Here is a 23736-nt window from a genome sequence, read left to right as displayed (position 1 = left end):
ATAAAGATTCCTGAATAGATTAAAATAAATCTGCTATCTTTAACAAGTAAGTACCAATGCTTTTGTCTCAAGTAAAAATAAGTGTCTTATTTAAATTTGACAATAGCACTGTAATGTGTACTGTTGCTTCATCACAGAAATGTATTAGTGTCAACATTAATGCAGCATACTTCAGCAAAAATGTATCAATATTACTACTTACTATTTTTTATGATAGTTAGTTTTAATAGTAGTCAAATTGTTCAGGAATTTACCCAACATATTGACATGTTCACCAGACACCTAAAATGTACTGAGTAGCATATCTACATTTCTGAAAAGTTTATTTTCTTTACAGAAATAGTGGGCAAAGCAACGATACTAAAACTAGATCCCCAAACATGGATTTTTGCCTTCTGCTAAAAATAAACGAAATCAGAAATTAGTGAAGTTTAAGCGGTTCCGTACGGTTGCCGACAGGTACAGACAAACGCATGAATGATGCAAACTCCAAAGCACACCAATACAAAATAACAATAAAAATAAGTGCAACAGACAAAAAGTACAGCAATCACAGAAGGTAGAATCAAAAACCTACATTCAACGAAACAAATGCAAACAAAAAATGCTGCAAATAAAATGTTGCAACCACAGGAAATAGGAGCACGAGGGAAAATGCTGCAATTAGTAAAACCAATAGCAAATATGAATTGCTGCAAACTCGCTCCACAAATTGGGATACTCTAGACTACAAGGGTTTGCCTGGAACTCAGAGAAAATGCTAATAGTCCAATCTGGTGACAGGTTGAATATACAAACAGCACTATTGGTTGCAAACATACTATTTAGGGTTAGCTGCTAGGTAGCTAGCAGCTTCAGGAGGGTTATAATTGCTCATGTGTCTTTATGCTTGGGGAAGGAAACATGCAAGTCTAACTTGCAGAAAAATGAATCTACATTTAAGAATTAAGAATGATATTATTTAATTGTTCTTGAGCCTGATGTGCTACACAAAGGTTTTAAAAACATGGGAACTAAAGACAGTTTTAATTGGAATTTACCGTATTTTCCGCACTATAAGGCGCACCTAAAAACCTTCAATTTCCTCAAAACCCGACAGTGTGCCTTATAATCCGGTGCGCCTTATATATGGACCAATATTGACCCACAACAGGTCTAACCACTATTGTAAGCAGCCGCCGACTTCATTTTCGCCCGTAGAAGAAGAAGCGCGCGGTGCATGCTGGGATAGTTGTCAGAACGCTGGCTTGTTATTAAAGTTTGACTGATCTGTCTACCTACCGACCGTCTAGAATCAGGTCGTCTGCAGGTCATTTAGCACCACGTTCTCCACGAACATGCTGTGCACGAACGGAGAAGGGTGACCATTGTCCGGTCATCCTGGCCCAGTCGCAGAAGGCTCTCCTCACCGACCGGAATCGGACTATTTTGTTGACATTCCCTTTAGTTCAGCTCCATCTAGTGGATGCATAACGTAACTCCAGTGTCTACGGTAGCATCTATTCTATGCTCCTTATAATCCGGTGCACCTTATAGTGCGGAAAATACGGTAGTTTTACTAATACTAGATTTTGATAAATTCCACCTAAAGCTACACTATTAACCTGAAGGAAATGGAAGAAAATGCAACTGTTTAGTTTTGTATCGGCAAGATCTGTAAGTCTGCTTAAAAACAACACAGAGCTGTGCTGTCATTACTAAATATGGTGACAATCATAGTAATAGTAATTTCTTCTCCTTTCCTCACGTTTCTCTTTCTTTTGTAATGACACAATTTTCCCACACTTGAGCAAATATATTATTGGCCAGCAGAATGTAAATGCATAGTACTTAAAATATTAAAATAAACTTAGCGCAGAAAAGAAGTAAGGATATTTTTGCCTGTTTTTTTTTTTTTTTTCATTGTAACAATGTTTTGTGGCAATGAATCTCATGTTGTTGGAAAGCGTGTTTTTTTATTTATTTTTTTATTGTGCCACCATTTTAAGGAATATTCATTCCTGGATTGAACAGCAGAGTTAAATATCTAAGTTGTGCCCAACAAGAACTAAACATTTCTGCCAAAAAGCAGACTCTTAGTCTACATTACTTGAAGTATGAAAAAGCAAGGCATTTTTGCCAATTAATAATTTATTCACGTAAGGGGTGCCGGGAACGTCTGCAAAAATTGTACACAACCATAACAGCTTGGGACACTCAGTTCCATGCCACTTCATCACACTGTGCTCTGGGATTGCATCACACTCTTCATTCAGCATTTGCTACAAGTCCGACTTTGTTTTTTTTGTCACTCTGCTGCAAACGTCACTCACAGGCTGATCTCAGAAGTCTTTTAGGGGTTGAGCTCAGGATACAGTCAAGCCTCTCCGTACTCTTCACTCCCAAAAAAGTGATATGGAATTGCCACTGGTTGCAGAATCTCATGTTGCTGTCTTTATTGAGAACGCCTTCAGTGATAACACGCCTAGTTCCTTTTTCCAGGGAGGGAGATGTCACCCCAAGCCATCACACTGCCTCCACCGAACACTGTCTTGCATTGGCAGAGAGATTTTATGTGTACAAACCACAGACTAAATTCTGTTGCTCAGCCCAAACATGGTTGAATTTAAATACTTAAACTGATTAACTTCTTATTCTTTTGTTTTAGGGCTATTCGACTCTAACCTGCAGTATGGGAGATGATGGGAGGCCTGGATGGAACAGAGCTTTGCCTAGCTGTCAAGGTGATATGATCTTTGCACCATTCTTCAATTCAATTCAAATTATTCTGTGCATGTATTGTTTGAACTTGCTGCTTTCTGTTGTGCGACTTAACATTCCTACCGCCTCCAGCTCCCTGCGGAAGCCGCTCCACGGGGTCGGAAGGGACCGTCTTATCGCCAAACTTTCCCAGAAACTACACTTCTGGACAGACCTGCGTGTATTCCATATCCGTGCCGAGAGAGTTTGGTAAGTTTTACCCACTCTCGCAGCACACAAAGGTTCGGACAGGGAATTTGCATTAAATGGTTCCATGTCAAACTAATATTCAGGAATACTTTAAATAATCACATGCTCGTATGCGCAACTCGAAAAGGGTATATGTAGTTCATAATGCTGAAATGGTGAGCAGGAAATCTGCTCGACAAGAATCCCTATATTGAATTATACTCAGTGAAACAAACTGACATTAAAACATGTCTGATTTTTAATGAGGCTGCTTAAGGAACCCCTGAAGGATGCCTGTTGGGGTTTTTCAAGCATGCCGAGAAACCAGCAGTAATTTTTTTTTTTTCTCCACACGCTGAAAGGACACTTGGTGGCCGTTCATTTGATGCCAGGTCGGGGTTTCATAATTGAAATGACATTTAAGGATGATACTGTTTTTATCTTGTCACGTTTGATTGGTGGTGCTTGACTCAGACTCCAACGACACGTTAGGAGAGAGATGAATATTGCAGGAGGTTCTTCACATTAAATGGGCCCGTGCTCTTAAGTGTGGTTATTAGAGGTAAGGAGCAGTTGCACCTCTGACAGCAGGGCTCGGTGGACACCCGTATAGATATGTTGCCCTCCAAAGAGTCATATGTGCGTAACATTTTTTATATAAATTAAGCAGAGTAGACGACGAGTTTTGACGTTTGTATGTGTTAATTTGTGTTTCGTAACGTGGCAAATCTGAAAGTCCATCATTCACACCCAGCCCTTCCTGAATCCGATGACAACATAATTTAAACTTCTTAAATTGTATTACGACTTCTTGTTTGTAACCAAGTTTTAGTCGTGGCCTCCATCTGGCCATAGATTGGAACACTTAATGAAGGGAACCAAGAAATGCTGTTGAAAAATGTAACAGTAGGTTGCCGATTATTTAAACAAAACGTTTGTTACTTCTGTAAGAAACTTAAGGGCATCGAACAGATAAAGTGCTTTGCAAAACTGTTTAGAGTGGATGTTTTGTCACGTGGCTTTAATGTATCGCAATGAGAGTTTACGTGGTAGAGCCACTCACATAGTTGTGAATTGGGAGGAATAAGGATACCAGGTTTTCGAAAGTATAGCATCAGTTTTTATTCAATCCCTGCTATTGCCCCATTTTAACTCTCCATCCAGGTTTGTTTCCTGTTGGCTTGCCAGCAGCATCTGAGAATTTCTTCTCTACTCTCCTCTGTTCTGGTGGGGCTTTATGCTCTTCCAGTCAGCTGCAGCCCTCTGCTTCTTTGAGACCATTAACATTCTTGTTGACGTCTTCCACCTGGAAGTAAACCGTGTCCAGGATTCCTGCATGTCGATACAGGTGGCGATCTTCTCACTGAGTTCAGTGATGAGCCTCCAGCTGAGCCAAGAGTACCGTCTCCTGCAAACGTGTTGATGCTCAGAGTAAAACAGTCTCGCAGGAGGTCTCAGTCCAGGAAGGAGAACTGGGAATGAACGGTGGACACTCCCAGAATTTTTTTTCCAGGGTGACTGACGACCAATATGTGGACTGTTCAGTATCTCTGGGATGTCTTTGTTATAGAAACAGAACCAATGTTTCAATAAATAAATATTAAATACCTTAAATCATATTGTATCCAGTGTGCACACAAAATAAATACCTCTACTCTCACTACAAATAATTCCACACAGTCAATATGCATATGAAATACATAAAAATGGTTCAATGCAAGATAAATTACATTCATGAAGAAGCCAATAAACACACACAGCAATGTTAGCATCCATAATGTCAAAAAGAACTAATTCAAAATGCTAAATAAAACAAATATGTAAGGCACTTTATTTCATCATCGTTTTCCATTAAAGGCTGGTTTAGAAATCTGCGTTTTTATACTGCTTCATTTAATAAATCAGCAGCAGTGCTGCTACAGGCAGCTAAACAACAAACACTCATCGAAATCATTGAATCCAACTCTGGGAATGGTGTGTGTTCAGGGTTTTGTGCAGTGTTGGTTTTCAACCACAGCATCTTGAATATAGACAAAAAAGTTTGATTTTGGTTCTGCGTGTTAGAAAGCATCTTCTGACATGTTTGGTCTGTCACATAAATAGTTTACTGCGAACAAGAATGATTTTTCATGACTTTTCTTTCAAACATGGCCTTGTATTTGGTAGAATTGCCTCCACTCTCTGCTTATGTTCTGTCAAATAATTTTGATAGGCTTTTTAACAAGCTTCGAATTCAGCTGCTTGATGATATTTTCACCGCTAATTCAAATAACCCCCCTAGTTTCAAAAGCATCATCAGGGGGGAAAATCCACGGCCAAATTTCCCTTTCAGAAGTGCCGTACCTTCTTTCGGAGGACCACACGACTCAGGACACCCACTCAGATGGCTCATCTGAAGGCATGGCAGCTCTGCAGGGATTGTTGCCCAGGTTTCCTTTTATCTGATATCAGGAGCTTTTAAATGAGCAGTAAAACGTTTTCAATCATCTGATAACACGTCCCGAAGATTGATTCAAACTTTGCGAGACATATTAGGACCCAGATGACTGCCGATGTCCCTCGGGTGTATGTGAGTTTAGTGCAGGGAGGCATCAATGAGCCGTGTGGTAAACACACCAAGGAGCAGGTCTGCTGTGATCATCCCCTCCTAGTGTGTGTTATACTGTTTGCCATCCTTTGTTATCTCAGTATGAGGGAGGAATATGCCGGCAGTGTTTTTATACGTGTGTGTTGGGCCATTTGCTGTGCGCTGTTTTTTTTGTGGTTTTTTTATTAAATTTGTGCATATGTGAGGAAATGCTGGTACGTTTGTCATTTTGTTGAAAATATGTGCAGCTTGGAAACCTTTTTAAGCTGTGAACTTTTCCTACTGCAGCACCATATGTCAGTATTGCAGCAAAGAGTGACAGAGACTTTAATCAGATTGATTCATCGTGGTTTTTAAAATCTGCAAATGGTGGACATGTTTTTTTGGAATATTTTAGCAGATGGGCAAAATTAGCATTTTATGATCAACTCAACAGTCGGCAAGGAATGAAAAGTAGCCGGTCTTGTAGTCTTGGTCTTTAATCAAATTTGAAAGCTTTTTTAAAATTTTTTAAAATAATTTTTCTTTTAAGGCGTTTCATGTTCTAACTAGGCTGTACACGACAATTAAAATACAGACATGTGAGAAGTTTACAGACACTCATCGTGTTCATAAATGTTATCTTTTAGGGCACTTAAAGATGCATTTGTTCTCTACTTTTTTGAATGTGCCATTTGTACATACATAAGCGATGTTATCATCAAGTGCACTTTTGATTTGTCTAGTCCAAAGATACTTAGTCTCAAATATATGTATATAACCCCAATAATATTTGATAAAATATCCCCAACAACATGCTTAGCAGATGGCACAATGTTCCTATGTCTGAAAACCTCAACATAAATGAATTTATAGTCTGCTTGAGTGGTTCTTGGGTAACTTCTCAACAGCGTAACCAGTTTCGCTTTCAAGTGAAGATTTGTTTAAAATTATTTGAAACTTTTACATAATTGGGTGTGCAAACAGGTCAGTGACTCAAAACATGCATCAAAACAGTTTGAATATTTAATAAAGCTAGACATCATTTAGGTTCAGAAATCAACCCAGTGCTAAGATGGCAAAAACGTGTTTTCTCTGCACTTTTTAAGGTCAATTGATCAAAATTTTAGAAAAGAGTACATGTAAGATAATGGCAAAAGCAAATATTTAAGGCAGTATGTTGTCACCTTGATGATTTATGGATTAAAGAAAATTGCCAATACGTTTAAACTTGTGCACCCTGTTCTACTTTTCAAATGTTATTTGGTGCTTTGAAATGAAAATTATTCCAGTGCATTTTTACAAGCCACTAATGTATTATTGTCATGCTTATGATGAATGCAAATGGACTTCTGACTGGCACTAAAGTATTCTTGATTTGTTTTTTAGGGCTTTTTTTTTTTTTTGTCAAAACAAAAATTCCCCTGCGACCCTGCACAGATAAGTGGATCTAGACAAAGAACGGATAAATGAATAAAATTCCGCCTTTCTTTTTTTCCCCTGTAATGCTTGCCATTAATTTAACATGAAATGAGATTTTGCATTAAAGAAGGGAGAGACTCTTTTTGCTCTAAATGAAATCTATAGAGAGAAACACCCTTGGAGAATGTGGCCATTGACCTTCTTATAGCCCTATATCCTTGGCGATGTTCACATTTAATCCTTTACAAGTCAGCCTTTGGGGCCACAGTGAGCCAGAGGAGGAGAAAGCGATGGGGAGGGGAGATACGTGTGCAGTGAAAGGGATACGGCCTCAAATAAATGTCACGTACCAAGTAGGGCACTTTTTTTTGTTGTTGTTTATATGTGCTGTTGACAACCCACCTCCAGATTTACATCTTAATGCAGCTAATGATGGGACTAAAGATCAAGTGATTGTTTAGGACAGAGAGAATTGTACTAGATTAAGAAAAGCCAGAGCCTTTAGCCTCTGGGGAGATTGTCTAATACCGCCTGCCACTAAGCCTGCACTGGTAAATTTATGGTTTCATCAGAGGAATATCTTGCCCAATGCATGGCAGGCGGTGTTTTGTTCCTGACTGCATAAAGAGCGAAGACTGGCGCATCTATATCGCAAATGCAGTTCTCAATTAATAGCCACCTGCTCGTATGTTTTGCTGCTAAGAAATAATGGATTGATCAATGTGGCTTCGCAAGCGGTCGGATTGATTTCTGCGCCATACATCTCCTGATCTCACTGAGGAGAGAGACGTAAAGCATTTCCCACACAGCCATATGTTCGCAAATGTATGTTCAGTTTCACAAACATTAGCATTTTACACGAGCCGACAACTCTGATGCTCCCAAACCAAGTGACTGGCTTGGTCCGAGAATGGAGGGAGCGGTCTGACTGGGGCACGATGACGATAGGTGGTGGTTTGACTATTAAGTTGTGCTGATATGTAATTTTGTGCCAATAGTCGGCTTCAAATAGAAGTTGACACTGCAGCTTAATAAGATGTAAATTAACTATTACAGGTTAATTTTATCGGGGGAAGGTCAGGCTCAGACAGCGGCGTGGAATAATAATTTTGCCCCCCATTCGATAGTTGTTAACTCATCTCTTTATTCGGCTTCCCCGTCAATTTTTTGTTTCCTTTCTTCTTTTCTGCAGTCCTCTTCGGTCAGTTTGTGCTGTTCCAGACATCTCTGAATGATGTCGTGGAAATCTATGATGGACCCACCCAACAAAACACACTGCTCTCCTCTCTTTCCGGTTCCCACTCCGGTAAGGATGTGTGGTTGCAATCGCAGCCTGAGCAAAGATTCCATCTTGGAGTATACCTGCTTTTTTTTTGTCTTATGTCAATTTCTTTTTCGTCAGGTGAATCGCTGCCTCTGAGTTCAGGAAACCAGATCACAGTAAAGTTTACCACGGTGGGACCAGAAACTGCCAAGGGATTCCATTTTGTCTACCAAGGTCAGACCTTGAGCATCGATTGTTGTTGGGTATTGTTAATGTACCTTTTATCTAAGTGAATATACAAGTGGCTTCAACAGATTTGTTCAGGAACGCCCTTTTGAAATTCCTCATTCTGACATGCTTTTGTCTTAATTTGTAAAAACAGACAAAAACAGCACCACAGTGAATAGGAAATAATAAATTAATCTTACACTTTAAGTTCACCCTGCTAGTATAAGGTAAGACCTACTTTTTGTTTTCAGAATGACGTATTTCTGCATGGGAAAAACCCATTAAGGTGTCTGAAACACCAATGTATTATCACACTGTTGCATATCAGTAATGCAGAATCAGGTCTACCACATCCTAAATATGGTGGTTCAAAATTTGATGACAGTAGAGGACAGCAAGCTCGTTGTAATTTTTTGACAAGCCAGCTTAAAATATTTGGGTATGTGACATTAATGCAATATTTTACTGGAAGAAGCCATCAGAAGATGGTCATACAGGAAATTCCTCTTTAGCAACAATCATGTTTGGTTAGGGTTAGGCTACATGATGCTGCACTACTCTGGTGTGAAACGGTTTTGTTTCACACCAGAGTCACCTGCAGTGCAATCAGGGTTTTATCTATAAAAAAATACGCAGCATAAAAGTTAATGGTTGAAGATAATTGTGAGATTTTGCTACTGCTATAAAATATGGATTTATTAATTTTTCTATAGATCTCTACAATGAGTGCTTATATGTGTAGCGGTTGCTGTAGGCAGCAAACATTGACCTATCACATTATTACTCCATTAAACCCAATCTTTTTTTTAATTTTTTTTTTTAACATCCATGTCATATTGCTCTTGTCTCCAGCTGTACCTAGGACAAGCTCCACTCAGTGCAGCTCAGTCCCAGAGCCACGCTTTGGGAAACGTCTCGGTAATGACTTTGCAGTCGGCTCCTTGGTGCAGTTTGAGTGCAACCCCGGATACGTGCTTCACGGCTCCACTGCCATTCGCTGCGAGAGCGTACCGGACAACCTGGCTCAGTGGAACGACACCCTGCCAACATGCATAGGTACAGGGCCTCTGCATAGGACACCGCATATTTTACAGTAAAGGAGCAGTAACAACCCAAACACATGTACTATTATTTGTCTCCTTCTCTACAAAACCCCCCACGCTCCTTCTCTGTAGTCACTTTCTTATATTGTTGTTTTAACCTCTTTACTTTTCTCCCCTGCCTTCTCTCTCTTGTTGCATCATCTTCCACAGTTCCCTGTGGAGGCGTACTGACCTCTCGCCGTGGAACCATCCTGTCTCCAGGCTACCCAGAACCATATGACAACAATCAGAACTGCGTGTGGAAGGTGTCCGTTCCAGAAGGGGCCGGAATACAGGTTGTTTCTGTCACACGCCGCTTTCCCAGCTGACCTATCTATCATTGGCTTAAAAGCTGAGCAGGCAGGATCTCAGTGCAGATAGGACATTATTAGTGGGATGAATGGATGGATGGTTTCTGAGAAAAGGGCCATCAGAGATAACTAGATAGGATCTAATCATGAAAGATAAGGCCTGATTGCATGTAAGCTAAACGGCTCTCACGGGCGAACACAAAGGCAAAGATGCCTCTTCTGAAAGTGCAGTTAGAGGATGCTGGCATGCAGCTCACATTTAGCCTTTCACTTTGAATTACACATGACTTTTCAAATATCCCTCCTTGGTACTAATTAGAATAGGAATATAAACATTTAATGGCACTATGTTCATTTACCAGAGAATTAAATCTCCTTTGCTTAAGAGACTGAAAGCTCAGTTAACAAGAACAATTTCTCTTTCTTTTCCTTCTCTCCAGATACAAGTTGTGAGTTTTGCGACTGAACATAACTGGGACTCGCTGGACTTCTACGACGGTGCCGACAACCATGCGCCGAGACTTGGCAGCTACTCTGGTAAAAATGTTTACATAATCTTCTGTCACTAAGAAAATAATCACGTACCACTTAAACCAAATCCTAGTTGAAGATCCAAAACCATATTTTCAAAAATTAGGACATTCCTTTCTCAATTTGCCATTTAGTGATTGAGATAAATGCAGACACAATACAAGGTTTATTTTTTTAGCTATGTTTTTTTTGGAGAAAATTATTAAAATGATAGCTTATTATTAAAACGATTGCAAGTTTTTAATTCCGAATCAGAATTAAGTGAACATGGAAAATGGATAGTTGAAATGTCAGTCATGTCTGAACTGAAAGGAAAAGGCCTCTACTTCAAAATGCCTTTGTTTCCTTAGTGCTTCAACACTGTGGTAAAGGATCACTTACTATTTTGTTTTAAGATATAAGGGTTAATATCTGATGTAGTTTATCGCGGATGGATGGATAGACGGACACATATAAGCTTTAGAGGACGGGACAGTGATTAAAGTTTGAATACAAACAATTTTTCGGCACTCTACTCTAATTTTGCACAGTATGTCTATCCAGACTGGTAAAATGCGTAAATCACTGTGAAGGAACCCTGAAGTTATTCATGAAACACAAAGACGATTTAAATTGCTAATATAAACAAATGATCAAATTTTATAAACCGCTCACCTTCATTTCGGTTTTTCACTCCTACATATAAAGAAGCTACGTCGCTCCTCGGATTCCTGACTTAATAAAAACTGCTCTTGAGAGACTACGGAAAGAGCGCCTTGTACTTTAATGTGCCATTAGTTTGGCTTGCATGACTATCCACGCCGCCTGCCTGCAGTCAAAGTGCCTTGGCTGTGCTGCTGCTGCTGCAGCAAATCATATTCACATCCTCTTGTGGGGATGGCGGTCCTGCTTTTGGGGAAGGAGGGGTTGGAGTCGTCCAGGCGTCCTCTTGTTGTATTCAATTAATCTTTAGCAGGGCTCGACATCTCTGTGACAAAATGCGAGGAAGATTATGAGCTGAGGAATGAACTGACACCACATTGATTCTATTTCCATATGAAAATATCATTAATAAGTAAATTTGTGTGTCGGCGTGATAAAACAATATTGATTTTAAATTCACTTCCTAATTAATACTGCCATACATCTCCAAATAACAGACACTGTTAAATCAATGGAGTTAATTATAAAGCTATAAAATATTAATAGCTGAATAATAACTAATAATGATTTTTTTTAATTTATTTTTTTTATGTCGCAATAATAAATGAGGCTTCCTCTGGAACATAAAACCAAAGCAGCGGCAGGGCTGTACAATCATAAAAAAAAGCCCTGCTTATTAATTCCACTCACAACAGTAACATGTCAGCCAGTAACATCCAGTGGCCTAATTCAGTGTTCATTCGGATGAAACTTTGAGCGCAGATACGTTGTGATAACACACCTGGCACTAAACTGAGATCTTGTGTGTGTCAAAGGACAACTCACTTTTGCGATATTAGAGTCGATAGATGCTTTATTGCAGCTGCAGTGGTTCATTTTCCTCCTAAAAAAAAAACAAAACAGTACATTTCCTTTTGCTAAGTAGTTAAAAAAAAGTAAGCACAGACTCTACATTTAAATGCATCATCTCATTCAAAGTCATTGTGTGAGACTGTCTTTGCTTTGGCAGTGCAGTAGATTTCTTCCCTTTACTTTGTACTTTCCCCTGCCAGTCTATCTAGGTCAGGACAACATTTGAGAAGAGGTTTCAAATAAAATAGATGCCTCAAATTAAAGTAATTCCCTTCTCCTTCCTTTGAGAACTTTTCTCTAAGAATAAATGTGGGTTTAGAAAGGCCTTTGTTGTTTCCTTGGCTTCAGATGTGATCATTTGCTTTCAAAATATTTGATCCTCATCCTCTTTTCCTGTCTTTCTCTCTTCTCAGGCACAACTATCCCCCCTCTCCTGAATAGCACATCTAACAACCTCTATCTCAGCTTTAGCTCTGATATTAGCGTCTCAGCTGCTGGATTTCACCTGGAATATACAGGTAAATGCGCAACCAGCTTCATTTTAAATAAATCCTGCTTAAGCACTGTGGAGAGAGTAACTATTGAACATTCCAATGCGTTTTTCATAAATGAATACATTTCTGTGGAAGGCTATTAAAATGAAATTAACACCAGGTGTTTGTAACAACCTAATTAATCCACACATACAATACAAAGAAATCAACACAAATTAGTCCATAAAGCAAGTGGTGTTAAATAAAGTAGAGTGACAAGAGAGAAGTAGTGAACAGCATGAGTCCAGGACTGTCCTTTCAAACTGTTTTCAAACCTGGAAAGTCCTGGAGTCTCTCTGATCAGCAGCTCCTTTTGATTGTAAATTAGATCACAGTAGGTTGTTTTCTTACAAGAATGGGAAACATTTTGTACTAGGCTTATGTGCTTTGGGTCATTGTCTAAAAAATATAAATCCATCTTCACATTTTAACTAAATGTTTCCAGGTACATTTATCCATTTATTCATCTTTAAATTAAATTTAAAATAGTCTAAAACAATGCCATACTGTTTGGTGCTTTGTGGTTCTACAGAGTGTCATTTCTCCTCCAAACATGGTGTTTGTTTGCAAAGACATGTAAAAAGTCCCAGTTTGGTCTCATCTGACCAGACAGACCATGTTCTCCCAGTGTCTCATTAGCTTCTTCAAATGTACTGCAGCAGGTTAGCATGATTACTTTTCAGCAATGGAGTCCTGTGCAGTGAGCTCACATAATGCTCTTTGAGACCGAGTACATTTCCTAATATGTAAGTGAAAAAAATAACCTATAACTAGTAATATGACACTGTTCTAATGGGACTCTTGGCTCTTGGACTATTTTGGACGATAGCCATCAGAAATTTAGAAATAAATCCATAACTAATGCCATCAATTCATTGAAAAAAAGAGACATGTTTCTGTATTTTTGCTCCTAATTTTGTTCACGTATTTAGTTCTTATTCCTTCGACTATTCACTGCTCAAAGCAAGATGTATGGCACAATTTGTGATGTACTCCTTTTCATGTGTGAATCGAGTTGGGTTGGCTACCAACATTTGGTGTGTTTCTTCATATCTGTATCCACATTAGAAGCATTGTTGCCAAAAAATATGCTAGGGTTTCGTATGCTCACTGAAACTTTTCTGACCTTGTTTGTGTTTTTGTTTAGCCATTGGTTTGGAATCATGTCCAGAGCCCCAGACACCAAACTATGGAATCAGACAAGGAGACAGATTCATGGTTGGAGATGTTGTACAGTTTTCATGTGAACAAGGATACTCTCTTCAGGTAAAAAAAAAACAAACAACAACAACAAAAAAAACCAACAAATATCAATGTGTTTATTTGTATAGATTTTACTTATAAAGACTTTCTACATATCGACAAAGTCAGCTTAGTCATAGCAAGCCAACACACGGCATGTGTATTTTTTTTTATTACATATCAAGTTCAAACCAAATACAAAACATGTAGGTGAAATGATTAAAGTCTGCTCAGCTTTTCTGATGTGCCGCCATTCATTTAGTTCATCCCCTGGCGCTGCAGAGCTAAAACTATCTGAACTGAATCAAAAGGAAAGCCTTCTCTCGTGTGATTTCCCTTCGTTTGCTAAACACACAAGTCTGGTGTGGTTTACACAACTCCTGAATTATGAATGTCTCTGGTGTGGTCTACCCAATTTCTATGCAGTATGATGTAGAGTTCTAGTGGAGGTTTGTGTGTCTCACACTTAATAAGGTCTGCACACACACACCCCAGTCCCAGTATTCTGCAGATGCCTTGTTGTGTGAATGCACAATTGTTAAGCAGAGAAGAATGCACTTTTTTAAAGTACTTGAAGTTTGTGTCTTGATTTTGTAATCGTTTGATGTTGTCAAAATATGGTTGCTTTTACATTTTCAGGGAAATGCACATATTACCTGTATGCCTGGGCCTGTTAGAAGATGGAACTACCCTGTACCTCTGTGTATCGGTATGTGTCCTCCTACACCAGGGGTTACCAACTCCAGTCCTCGAGGGCTAACGTCCTGCAACTTTTAGATGTGTCTCTGCTCAAWCACACCTGGATCAAATAAACTGCTCATTTCCAGCCTATTGCAGAGAGGAATGAATGCTGGTGAGGAAATTCAGACATTTTGGAGCAGAGGTGACTCTAAAAGTTGCAGGATGGTAGCCCTTGAGGACTGGAGTTGGTGACCTCTGTCCTACACATTGTCGATGCACACCCTGAAACGCACAAGCATTCATATGATGATGATGATGCACCCTATAGATATGCAAACCAAGCCGCAGAGATGTCTGTGCAAGACGTCTCCACTGCTTTCTCTGATTTTCAGGAAATAAAAGGAAATTAGATGTCTGGGCAGGCTTTTTGTGCTTTTGAGTACTTTTGAATCGATGCTAAGCCATAAACATGCAGAATACACCAACACATCAAGTCAAGTTTTGGACAAACCGATCCTAAGCACATTCCTTTCCTTGGTGTCGACCCGTTTAATTAGTGTTTAGCTAAGACACAGAATGCTACATTTGTCCTGGTAATTGTCATCATTTAAAAAAAAAACTAGACACATGTTTATAAAATAACAAACATAATATTAGGACAGAGCAGAACTAGAATGCTTACCCGTACTGCACCCTGCCATGACCCCTCCCCTGCACACCTCCACCACTTTATGAAAGCATGGTGCGCAACAACACAGAGAATAATAAATTTTAGATCACAAAACAATAACCAGAGCAAAATAAACATCAAGACATAATGAAAAACATTATGAAAGAAAAACCTGAAAATCACTTGAAGCATTCTGTGTTTAACCACGGCTCCGTCACCCAGACAGTGTGCTTGATCGGATAGTACATCATGTGAACCAACATTTTGTGACAACAAAGAAAACACGTAGTGTTCATGGGTGCACATGCTTCACATGTCTCATTACATGAGAATTACTGTGAAATTGCCTTGGATAATACAAGCCAAACACTGTATCAAGTGTTTGTAATTTCCCATTGGGATAGATAGAGTATTTTTGAATTTTGAATTTGAATATGTAAATGTGCCACAAGGTTTTTTTTTTTTTTTGTTTGTTTGTTTGTTTGTTTTTTTTTAGATCTTTCTAATAATTTTTGGAAGATATTTTGATATTTGTGTTGTCTTTTAACAGTTTCTTGTAATTTATGTAAGATGTTTTTCTTCATTATGTCGTACCAGTCTTCCACAACATTACCTCTTGGCAAGAATAAAAGAAAATCTTTAAGTGGGTGGGTGTGAAATATACAAAACAATATTTTTGACAATAAAATGGTTCACTGTGAATCCATAAATGAGAGAATATCTTTTACTGGGAGAAGGTTAAAAAAATGTTTTAAGGAATTTTTGCACATTATTCTTTTTAATTTTTTTAAACACAGCATTGTTTTCTCATTGCTTTTCCTACCTTTCTCTTGAATATCCACAATGAAAACGCCACGTCTTCACATTTTCGTTACATTGTTTTGTCTTTGTTATTTTTCTGCGTAGATTGTGGTTGTTCATGTCAGCCACTTGGTGAGAGCTTTCTTATTGCAGTGACGGCACATCATCTGCTTTGCAAACAGCGTTCCAAAGGGCCACAAACAATACATTACCAGCCAATTGTGGGCATCTTTGGATTGGCGTATTGCCAGCATGGCCAGTCTTCCATATAATATTGGAGGATGATGCCCACACATTATGGTAATTTATAATTTTGCAGTACTGCTACTAGGGCGCACCCTCTTCATGATGAACTGTCACAATCTCACCATGGAGGTTTTGTGTTTAAATCAATTTGGGAACTTGGGGCCTGGGTGTATTTAGAATGACCAGTCACAGGTAGATTGTGATTGGTCATGTGGAAACCAAGCTTGAATATTTGTCTAGACAGAGTGAGAAAAAGAGGCAACCCGTGACGCTGAAGTGCGTCAAACTTGGCAGTCCTGCATTCTTTAATTATGAGTTGTTTGTGTTTTTTCCACACAGCCCAGTGTGGTGGCTCTATGAAGGATGTCAGTGGGGTGATTCTGAGTCCAGGTTATCCCGGTAACTATCCCAGTGGATTGGACTGCACCTGGAGTGTTAATTTACCTGTTGGCTTTGGTAAGAATCGTCATTCGAGTTCAGAAAAACAGATAAAGCACCGACTCATGCTTGATTTTGTCCCTCCTTTTATGTAAGTGTAATTCATTGACTGATTTCTCACAAACGCCTGTGATTTTTTTTCTGTCTGTCGTCTCTACTCAGGTATTCATCTCCAGTTTTTAAACTTCTCCACCGAAGCAATCCACGATTACCTAGAGATCCGTAGTGGAACGCTGGAGACGGGTTCTGTGATTGACCGGTTCAGCGGTCCAGTCATTCCCAAGCCCTTGTTCAGCACCACCCACCAAACTACCTTTTTTTTCCACAGCGACTACTCACAAAACAAACCAGGGTTCCACATCACATATCAAGGTAAATGTTGATGCTGGAAGTTCCTTTCCACTGCTCTGTTTACAGCGATCGTTTTTAGAGCAGAGACAACAGAAGCAGCCGTCTGACCAGCCGTGGCTTCGTTCACCAGGCCTCTTCGAAAACGAAACTCTTAGAGTTAAAAGATGCTATTTTGGGGAAAGAAAATGCTGCAAGAAAATGGTTGCAAGGTGCAAACAGGTTTTTATGACAAATCCTTTAGGCAGCCTAAATTTGTTTGACCTAATTCTCTTTATATGAAAATTACAGATGCTAACGAATAAAGCCTTTTATCTGCTGACAGCTCCACCACCAGAGCTTAAAGCAGGAATATAAATAAAACCTAGTCCTCTTAAAACTTCATGTACTTGTTAAAAAAAATATGTACTGTATACACAGACAACTGTGGCAACCCAGATTTAAAAACTTAACAGAAATATTTAGAAAAGGCTTCCACATTTAGATGTGGATGGATTAGAAGGATTATTTTTGGAACATTTAAAAAAAATTAAGACCTGTTGTGTCATGCTGCTGCAAAGTGCATGAAAGAGTGCCACTGTTCTTTCATTTAGTGTGTAGCAATTTTTATTTCAGCTTCATTTGGAAAGATTTAAAGACAATCGAGATGCATTTGTTTGTCTTTTTATCATTTTTAAGACCCCAATAAACAAAACATTTTCACCTGATTGTTTTTTGTTTATTTTTGCAATCCGAGTTGTAAGCTTTGAATAGGTGTTACTGCTGGCAGAAAAGGTGTGTTCAGTTGTGTCTATTGACATTTATATTTTTGATAACCACATCTCACCTCATCTGTTATTCACATGTTACAGCCTTTTCTAGGAAAGAAAGACATGTTATTTTCCTGCTCTTTGTCCAAATAATAGTGTTTTACCAACCGTCATGTATTTCCATTACTGTCTCTCCAGCCTACCAGCTTCAGAGCTGTCCCGACCCACGGCCGTTTCGAAACGGCATCGTAATTGGCACAGATTTCAGCGTAGGGATGACGGTGTCTTTTGAATGTCTGCCTGGATATTCTCTGATCGGAGAAGCCTCGCTGACGTGTTTACATGGAATAAGCAGGAACTGGAACCACCCTTTACCGCGGTGTGAAGGTAATTGACTGCACAGGTCATCTCTGTACCTGTTACCGTTTTTTTTTTCCGGGGTGAACTTTGGGTCGAAGGGTGTAATAAGGTTTGCCAGAGGTGAGATTCTTTAATGTGATGTGAGGGGAATTCACTCACTTTTTCTTTTTTGGCACTGTTCCTCATCAGAACAGTAGTTTTTACGTCTTCAGATGCGCTTTGTCACATTTCAGTCATAAGCCTTATTCTATGTTGCTGGGATTTTATTTTACAAACCAGCACAACGTAGCACATATTTGTGAAGTGAAAGGTAAATCATACATTGTTTCCAACCTTTTTAACAAACTATGCCATGCATTGTTTATGAGCCTGCACAACCGCAACTCCAAATTTATCACCTAAAATTACATGTCACACAAGGAGAACATTCAGGATCATGACATTGCACATAGTGGCATTACAAATATTATTGCGATTTAAAATATCAAGCTAAGCTGAAATTGGGTTGACATGCCAGCAGGACAAAGACTCTAAACATAAGTCCAGGGCTATAATAAAATGGTTTAGATCAAATATATTCATGAATATATCCAGTTGACATGTAAGTATGTGATGATATAGTGACACATTATTTTTAATAAAAGGTGAAAAGACGAAAAAGTTTGTTTGAATTTCACACTTTACTTTTATGCAACAATGTGACTTTAACATAATGCAGGTTTTTCACAATTTAGAGGTTTAGTTAAAAAAACAACTTATTTTATAGTAATAATATATTATGTACAACACTTCAGCTGAACCTATGAGCTACGCAGCTGACAAAATAAATCAACTGAGTAAATAATTAACAAGTCCCGTGGTGGATACAGTAATGCTAAACAAATGCTCTCTTATTTATGGAGAAGATTGATTCAGCTTCACTGTGCTGAAACATAAAATAAATAATCAACCGTAACTCTCTCTTCCAGCCTTGTGCGGTGGTAACATTACCTCATTAAATGGAACCATTTACTCTCCTGGACACCCGGAAGAATATCCAAACTTCCAGGACTGTGTGTGGAGTGTCAGAGTTCCTCCTGGACATGGGATTTATATCAATTTCACCGTTCTGAGCACAGAACCCATCTATGACTACATCACTGTCTGGTAGGTGCTGTTTTTCTTGTGTATTTTAATTAGACAGTTACTCTTCTTGCTGTGCTTTCATTAATTGCAGCTTTATATATATATATATATATATATAAAGCTGTTTAATTTGTAAGAGACTTTCTGTTTATCTGACTGACCTATTGTTTAATTGTCTAAACGTTCTCTGCATGGATATTTTTTCTTTTTAAATAGGTTGCCAAGTGACTATAAGGGTTACTATGACTACAGACATCTTTCCTGAAAAATAAGGGTACCAAACATAATTCCTCCATGGCCTGAGTTACCTATCTCATGGCCATAAATCTTGACTTCTTTATGTGACACTATCTCTTAGCTCTGTCACTTCTGCATGCGAAACAGTGTCCCATCTTTCTCCTATTGCTTGCCACCCTTTTACTTCTTTCTTAATTATTCTTCTTAAAAGGTGGTTTTATTGGAAACAGAAGACATTTTGTCAATGCAAGTGTTTAAATGGTTTTAGGCTAGAGTGGGGCGCATGGCTATCTGCTGATGAAAGGCTGAAGCTGAAACATTGCAGTGTTTGGGGTGTTGCCTTGAAATGCATTCACAATTTTGGTTCCATTAAACTCCGGTGTTGCGAATCAATAAGAAGTTTTCTAAGTCCTGTCTGGGCTTTTCCAAACGGTTTCAAGACGTACTAAAAGTGAAAGCAAAGGGGGGACATTTGTTTTATACCAGTATTAAACACAACTAAGGTAATATCAGTAAAAACACTAACTAAGTAAGTATATTAAACATACAGACATGGAAACCAAACCTGAATTCAAACAATAGCAAATATTATCGTACCGAATCACATAAAAAAATGTGGTACGATCACTATGTACCAAATTTGTGGGTTACGGTATCCACAAATTTTATCGGCACCCTTTAAAAAATGTTTAAAAAAAACAACAACTAGAAAACTAATTCATGAGTCAATACAGTAGCATCATCTCACACTGAAAATTTGATGAAAACTCAATGAGGTAAAAAGAAAAAAAAAATCACACGAAAAGCCTTTGTTGGTATTATTGGCGCCCTTAAGAGTTTTAATACAATATTTGAAACTGAAACATCTCCAAAGGTATGCTTCACTTTTATTTTGTTCAGTAGTTTCTTCTGACCACTCTTCGAAATGGGGAAGACAAAAAAAAAAACATAGAATATCCCATTCATGTAGATTCAAATTATCTGGAAGAAGATGAAATTTTTATAGTTTTGTTAACATGGTTAAAATCGCCAAAGATTACTTTAAAAAATTGCATAAATTTTTTGTGAAGGTTTGCTACTTACGTCCATATAATATACGTCTATATAAAATGATCTAATGCTTAGTCTTATTAGACATTCAGAAACAGTTTTTGCCTAATGACTGTATTTTATTCTCAAAAACAAAAACTAAAGGGTTCCAACAATTGACGTGTCATTTAATTTCTAAAATCCATTTAGTAACAAAAACAGTCTGAGTTTGAAGGCTTTTGTTTTTCAGATGCAGACTTTCTCAGTTGCTTCGCTTACTTTGGTTTACTACAAAATTTGTACTGGCACAACATTCTCCCACTGTTTTTACTGCAAATACAGCACCACCTGAGTCACCTTGTTTTTAGCAGATAGGTATTAGTTTGTTTGCTTCATACAATCCTTAGGTTTAGCTCAGGACCATTTTCTTTTCCGTTTTTCTTCCACACCAAACACCAAAGGACTGTTGGACCGTGAGTCGCCCACCTGCAGAGGATTGTGTGAATTCCATGAATTGGGCGCACAGCATGTTTCTAAAAATGTAGCCAAATGAGTGAACTGGATGGAAGAAAGGACAGCAACTGCACGAACAGACAGAGAAAAAAAACACTCGCAATCTCAGTCACAGAGACCTAATGTTGGCTCTCTGCAGAGAGCACAGTGTCAACGATAAAGGTGTGATTTTCACAGCGGTCTCCTCAGTCCACCACCAGCTGACCTGACAGTCTCCGAGTCTGCTAATTGGTCTCATACTGGGAGACGTACTACAGGATTTCCATTGCGAGATGTGTCAGATACATCAGATGTTAGCAAGAACCAGGCAACCTTTCACTGTATATGTTATGCGGGTGTACTAATAACTGTTAGGAACTGAAAACATTGTAGGGAGGCAATGTGGGGGGGAAAAAACTCTGATATGCCTCTGATTAACACCTCAAACTCAGTAGAGTTTGTAGTATTGGTAAAATGTAAGGACGTCCTCTTTTTATTCCTGGGCTTTAAAGTTCAACACTCTGCACTACAGGCTCCATCCTAACTTTTTTTTTTTTTTTTAAATTAACACAAAAATGTTGCCAAAACAGAAATGTGTGTCTAAAAAAATTGTATACCCGTCCTTCTATATATAAAAAAATATATATAAAAAAAGTAGCAGCAATATCTTCAGCTTATTCAAGACTTTGGGGTAAGAGGACCAGCAGGAAAACCCAAACATCCCTTTCCCCCAGTGACTCTCTCCAGCTCATTCTGGAGGATCTCAAGGCATCCCCAAGTTAAAAGTAATAAATAGGCCTACCAGCAATTTCTGGATTTGCCCATGAGTTTCTTTGGGACAAACACAACACACAAGGAAAAACACCCAATTCCAACTGCAAAGCAACCACTACTGGACCTGGGGGCCTTGCGCTTTCGATTGACCACAAATTTCCCCGTTTACATTTTCAATTAATGTTTTTCATTCAGATTTGTGGTTATCTGAATGAACTAATTCTTGGTTCGTGAAACAGGACAATGATCCCAAAAATGCCTGCAAATCTTCAACGAAGAGACGAAAAATAAAAAAGGTGTTCCAATTGCCAAGACAAACTACTGGAAATACTCCAGTTGCTCTTCAAGACAGATGTGCTGCAAACTTCATCTTTTCCATTTTGCCAGCAGTGTTGTTTATTAGATATTGACAGTGTGGAACATGTTGTTACTAGATTTCAAACATTTCAGGACCTGGTATAGATCAGATGTTCTTTTTTTCTTTTTTGTTAACTCCAGATACTTAAAAGCCTACAATAAAAGGAGGTTGTATTTTTCCTCTGCTACATCTGCATCGTGAAAATGTTTATTTTTAATCACAGATAGCAAATCTAGTGTTGAGCACAACATAAGTTGACGCTTTCAATAAGTGAAATAAGCTCAGAGTATCGTATGCAAAAGCCGACCCTCCGGCTGATGGAAAACATACGAAGGCTAAGCCGTGTAAATCCAAGCCCACACCAGGACTCGCATTTATTATTCTTCTGACCTGACAGCAGTTCAGTCAATACTCCAGTTCAATACAGCAAGAAAAGCCACAGTTATTTGAACTGTGTTATCACAACTTGTTCTTTTGCAAGTGAATTGGAAAGTATATATTCTTTTTTTTTTTTTTTTTTTTTTACCAGTGAGCCTGGAGACATTGCAGTTTGGGATGTTTTGAGAAGGAAGATTGGATCATTTCCAACTGCAATGACTTTGTGGAAAATCACTTTGCCGCAAAATGTCCGTCTACATTTGCAGTCAGTGGAGCGGCTCCGGTTATGTATTATAAATATCGCCAAGTCTGCTTTATGTTTGATTCTAGCCTCGAGATACCCATCTCTTGATCACAAATAGCCATCCAACAGTCTCAGATATCTGCAGGAACTCGTCTGCAGACTTTTCCACCCCATTGTTCAGTAGCAATATATTAAAAACACTAATTTTAAGGCTTTTTTTGTGTGTATTTCACTTTTTCTTTTTCTCTTTTTTTTTTTTTGTATATTTGAGGGAATCTTTCTTTGTTTCTCCACAGGGACGGTCCAGATCAATCGTCCCCTCAGATAGGCCAGTTCAGTGGGAATACCGCTTTGGAGTCTGTCTACTCAACTTCCAACATCATCCTCATTAAATTCCACTCTGACTTCTCCGGATCAGGCTTCTTTGTCTTAAGTTACCATGGTAAGACGTACGACTCAATCAGAGCTAGCAATGATATTAAGTGTGCTGCTGTACAGTGCAAGTGGAGCATGACATCTGAATTGGGTCTGCTCAGTTTCAGGTGTCGCTCTCATTAACAGTTTTTTTTTTCCTTTTTGCTGTTATCTTTTTTTTCCCTTTCTCCTGGAGTACAGTAATGAACCCATAATGCTGTTATTAGATGTAGCTGCAGTTATGAGACTGATTGGTTTCTCATTGGGCTGAACTGTGTTTAACTTCATCCTCATTAAGATCTGCCCAACCCTAGTGCCTTGAATAATTAGATATTGAATTCGATTCACCTCAGGAGCATTTCACAACTTGATCAAAGTCCATTTCACAGCCTTTCCAACCAATAACGTAGTGAATAGGGGTTGCTTTGTTTTGTTTTTGTTTTATCCTGAGTACAAGGTATCACTTGGGTAGCTTAGGTTTGTAGTCTGTAATATTTTGGTTTCCAGCTCAATTGATGTGCTTATTGAAGAGAAAGTTGTATTTGTCTTTTTTTTAAATGGTAACACTGACACATACTAAGAAAACAAAAGTCCATGTAGAAGAACCAGGAAGTATTTTCTGCTCACAATCATCATAATTGAGGATGAATCTTTGAAGAAACTTGGACAATATGAGTCACAACAGCATTTAATTTCCCTTTGAGATTAATGAAATATTTTTGAATTGAATACACAGGGAAAGTTATATAATCATCCGTATTACAATTTAAAATTGTCCATGTAAATAAAGT

The 23736-nt window shown here is 38.5% G+C and overlaps 1 protein-coding gene across 6 annotated transcripts in view; it reads left to right on the top strand.

The window, feature by feature from the left end:
• The window catches only part of LOC103472465 (CUB and sushi domain-containing protein 3-like), a 389352-nt gene that overhangs the window by 319060 nt on the left and 46556 nt on the right, over positions 1-23736 (top strand). For all 6 annotated transcript variants that reach the window (XM_017307525.1, XM_017307524.1, XM_017307523.1 and 3 more), the window contains 15 exons: positions 2648-2723; positions 2833-2949; positions 8109-8222; positions 8319-8414; positions 9261-9464; positions 9662-9786; positions 10242-10338; positions 12240-12344; positions 13507-13625; positions 14241-14310; positions 16339-16455; positions 16600-16809; positions 17733-17921; positions 18863-19040; positions 22828-22973. In XM_017307525.1, coding sequence (XP_017163014.1) covers positions 2648-2723; positions 2833-2949; positions 8109-8222; positions 8319-8414; positions 9261-9464; positions 9662-9786; positions 10242-10338; positions 12240-12344; positions 13507-13625; positions 14241-14310; positions 16339-16455; positions 16600-16809; positions 17733-17921; positions 18863-19040; positions 22828-22973 — 1963 coding nt within the window. The remainder of the gene's footprint in view (positions 1-2647; positions 2724-2832; positions 2950-8108; positions 8223-8318; positions 8415-9260; positions 9465-9661; positions 9787-10241; positions 10339-12239; positions 12345-13506; positions 13626-14240; positions 14311-16338; positions 16456-16599; positions 16810-17732; positions 17922-18862; positions 19041-22827; positions 22974-23736) is intronic.

This window comes from Poecilia reticulata, linkage group LG11, assembly GCF_000633615.1.
Source record: "Poecilia reticulata strain Guanapo linkage group LG11, Guppy_female_1.0+MT, whole genome shotgun sequence".
Taxonomy (NCBI): domain Eukaryota; kingdom Metazoa; phylum Chordata; class Actinopteri; order Cyprinodontiformes; family Poeciliidae; genus Poecilia; species Poecilia reticulata.
The sequence above is the reverse complement of the archived record's forward strand: the minus strand, read 5'-3'. Positions and strand labels throughout refer to the sequence as shown.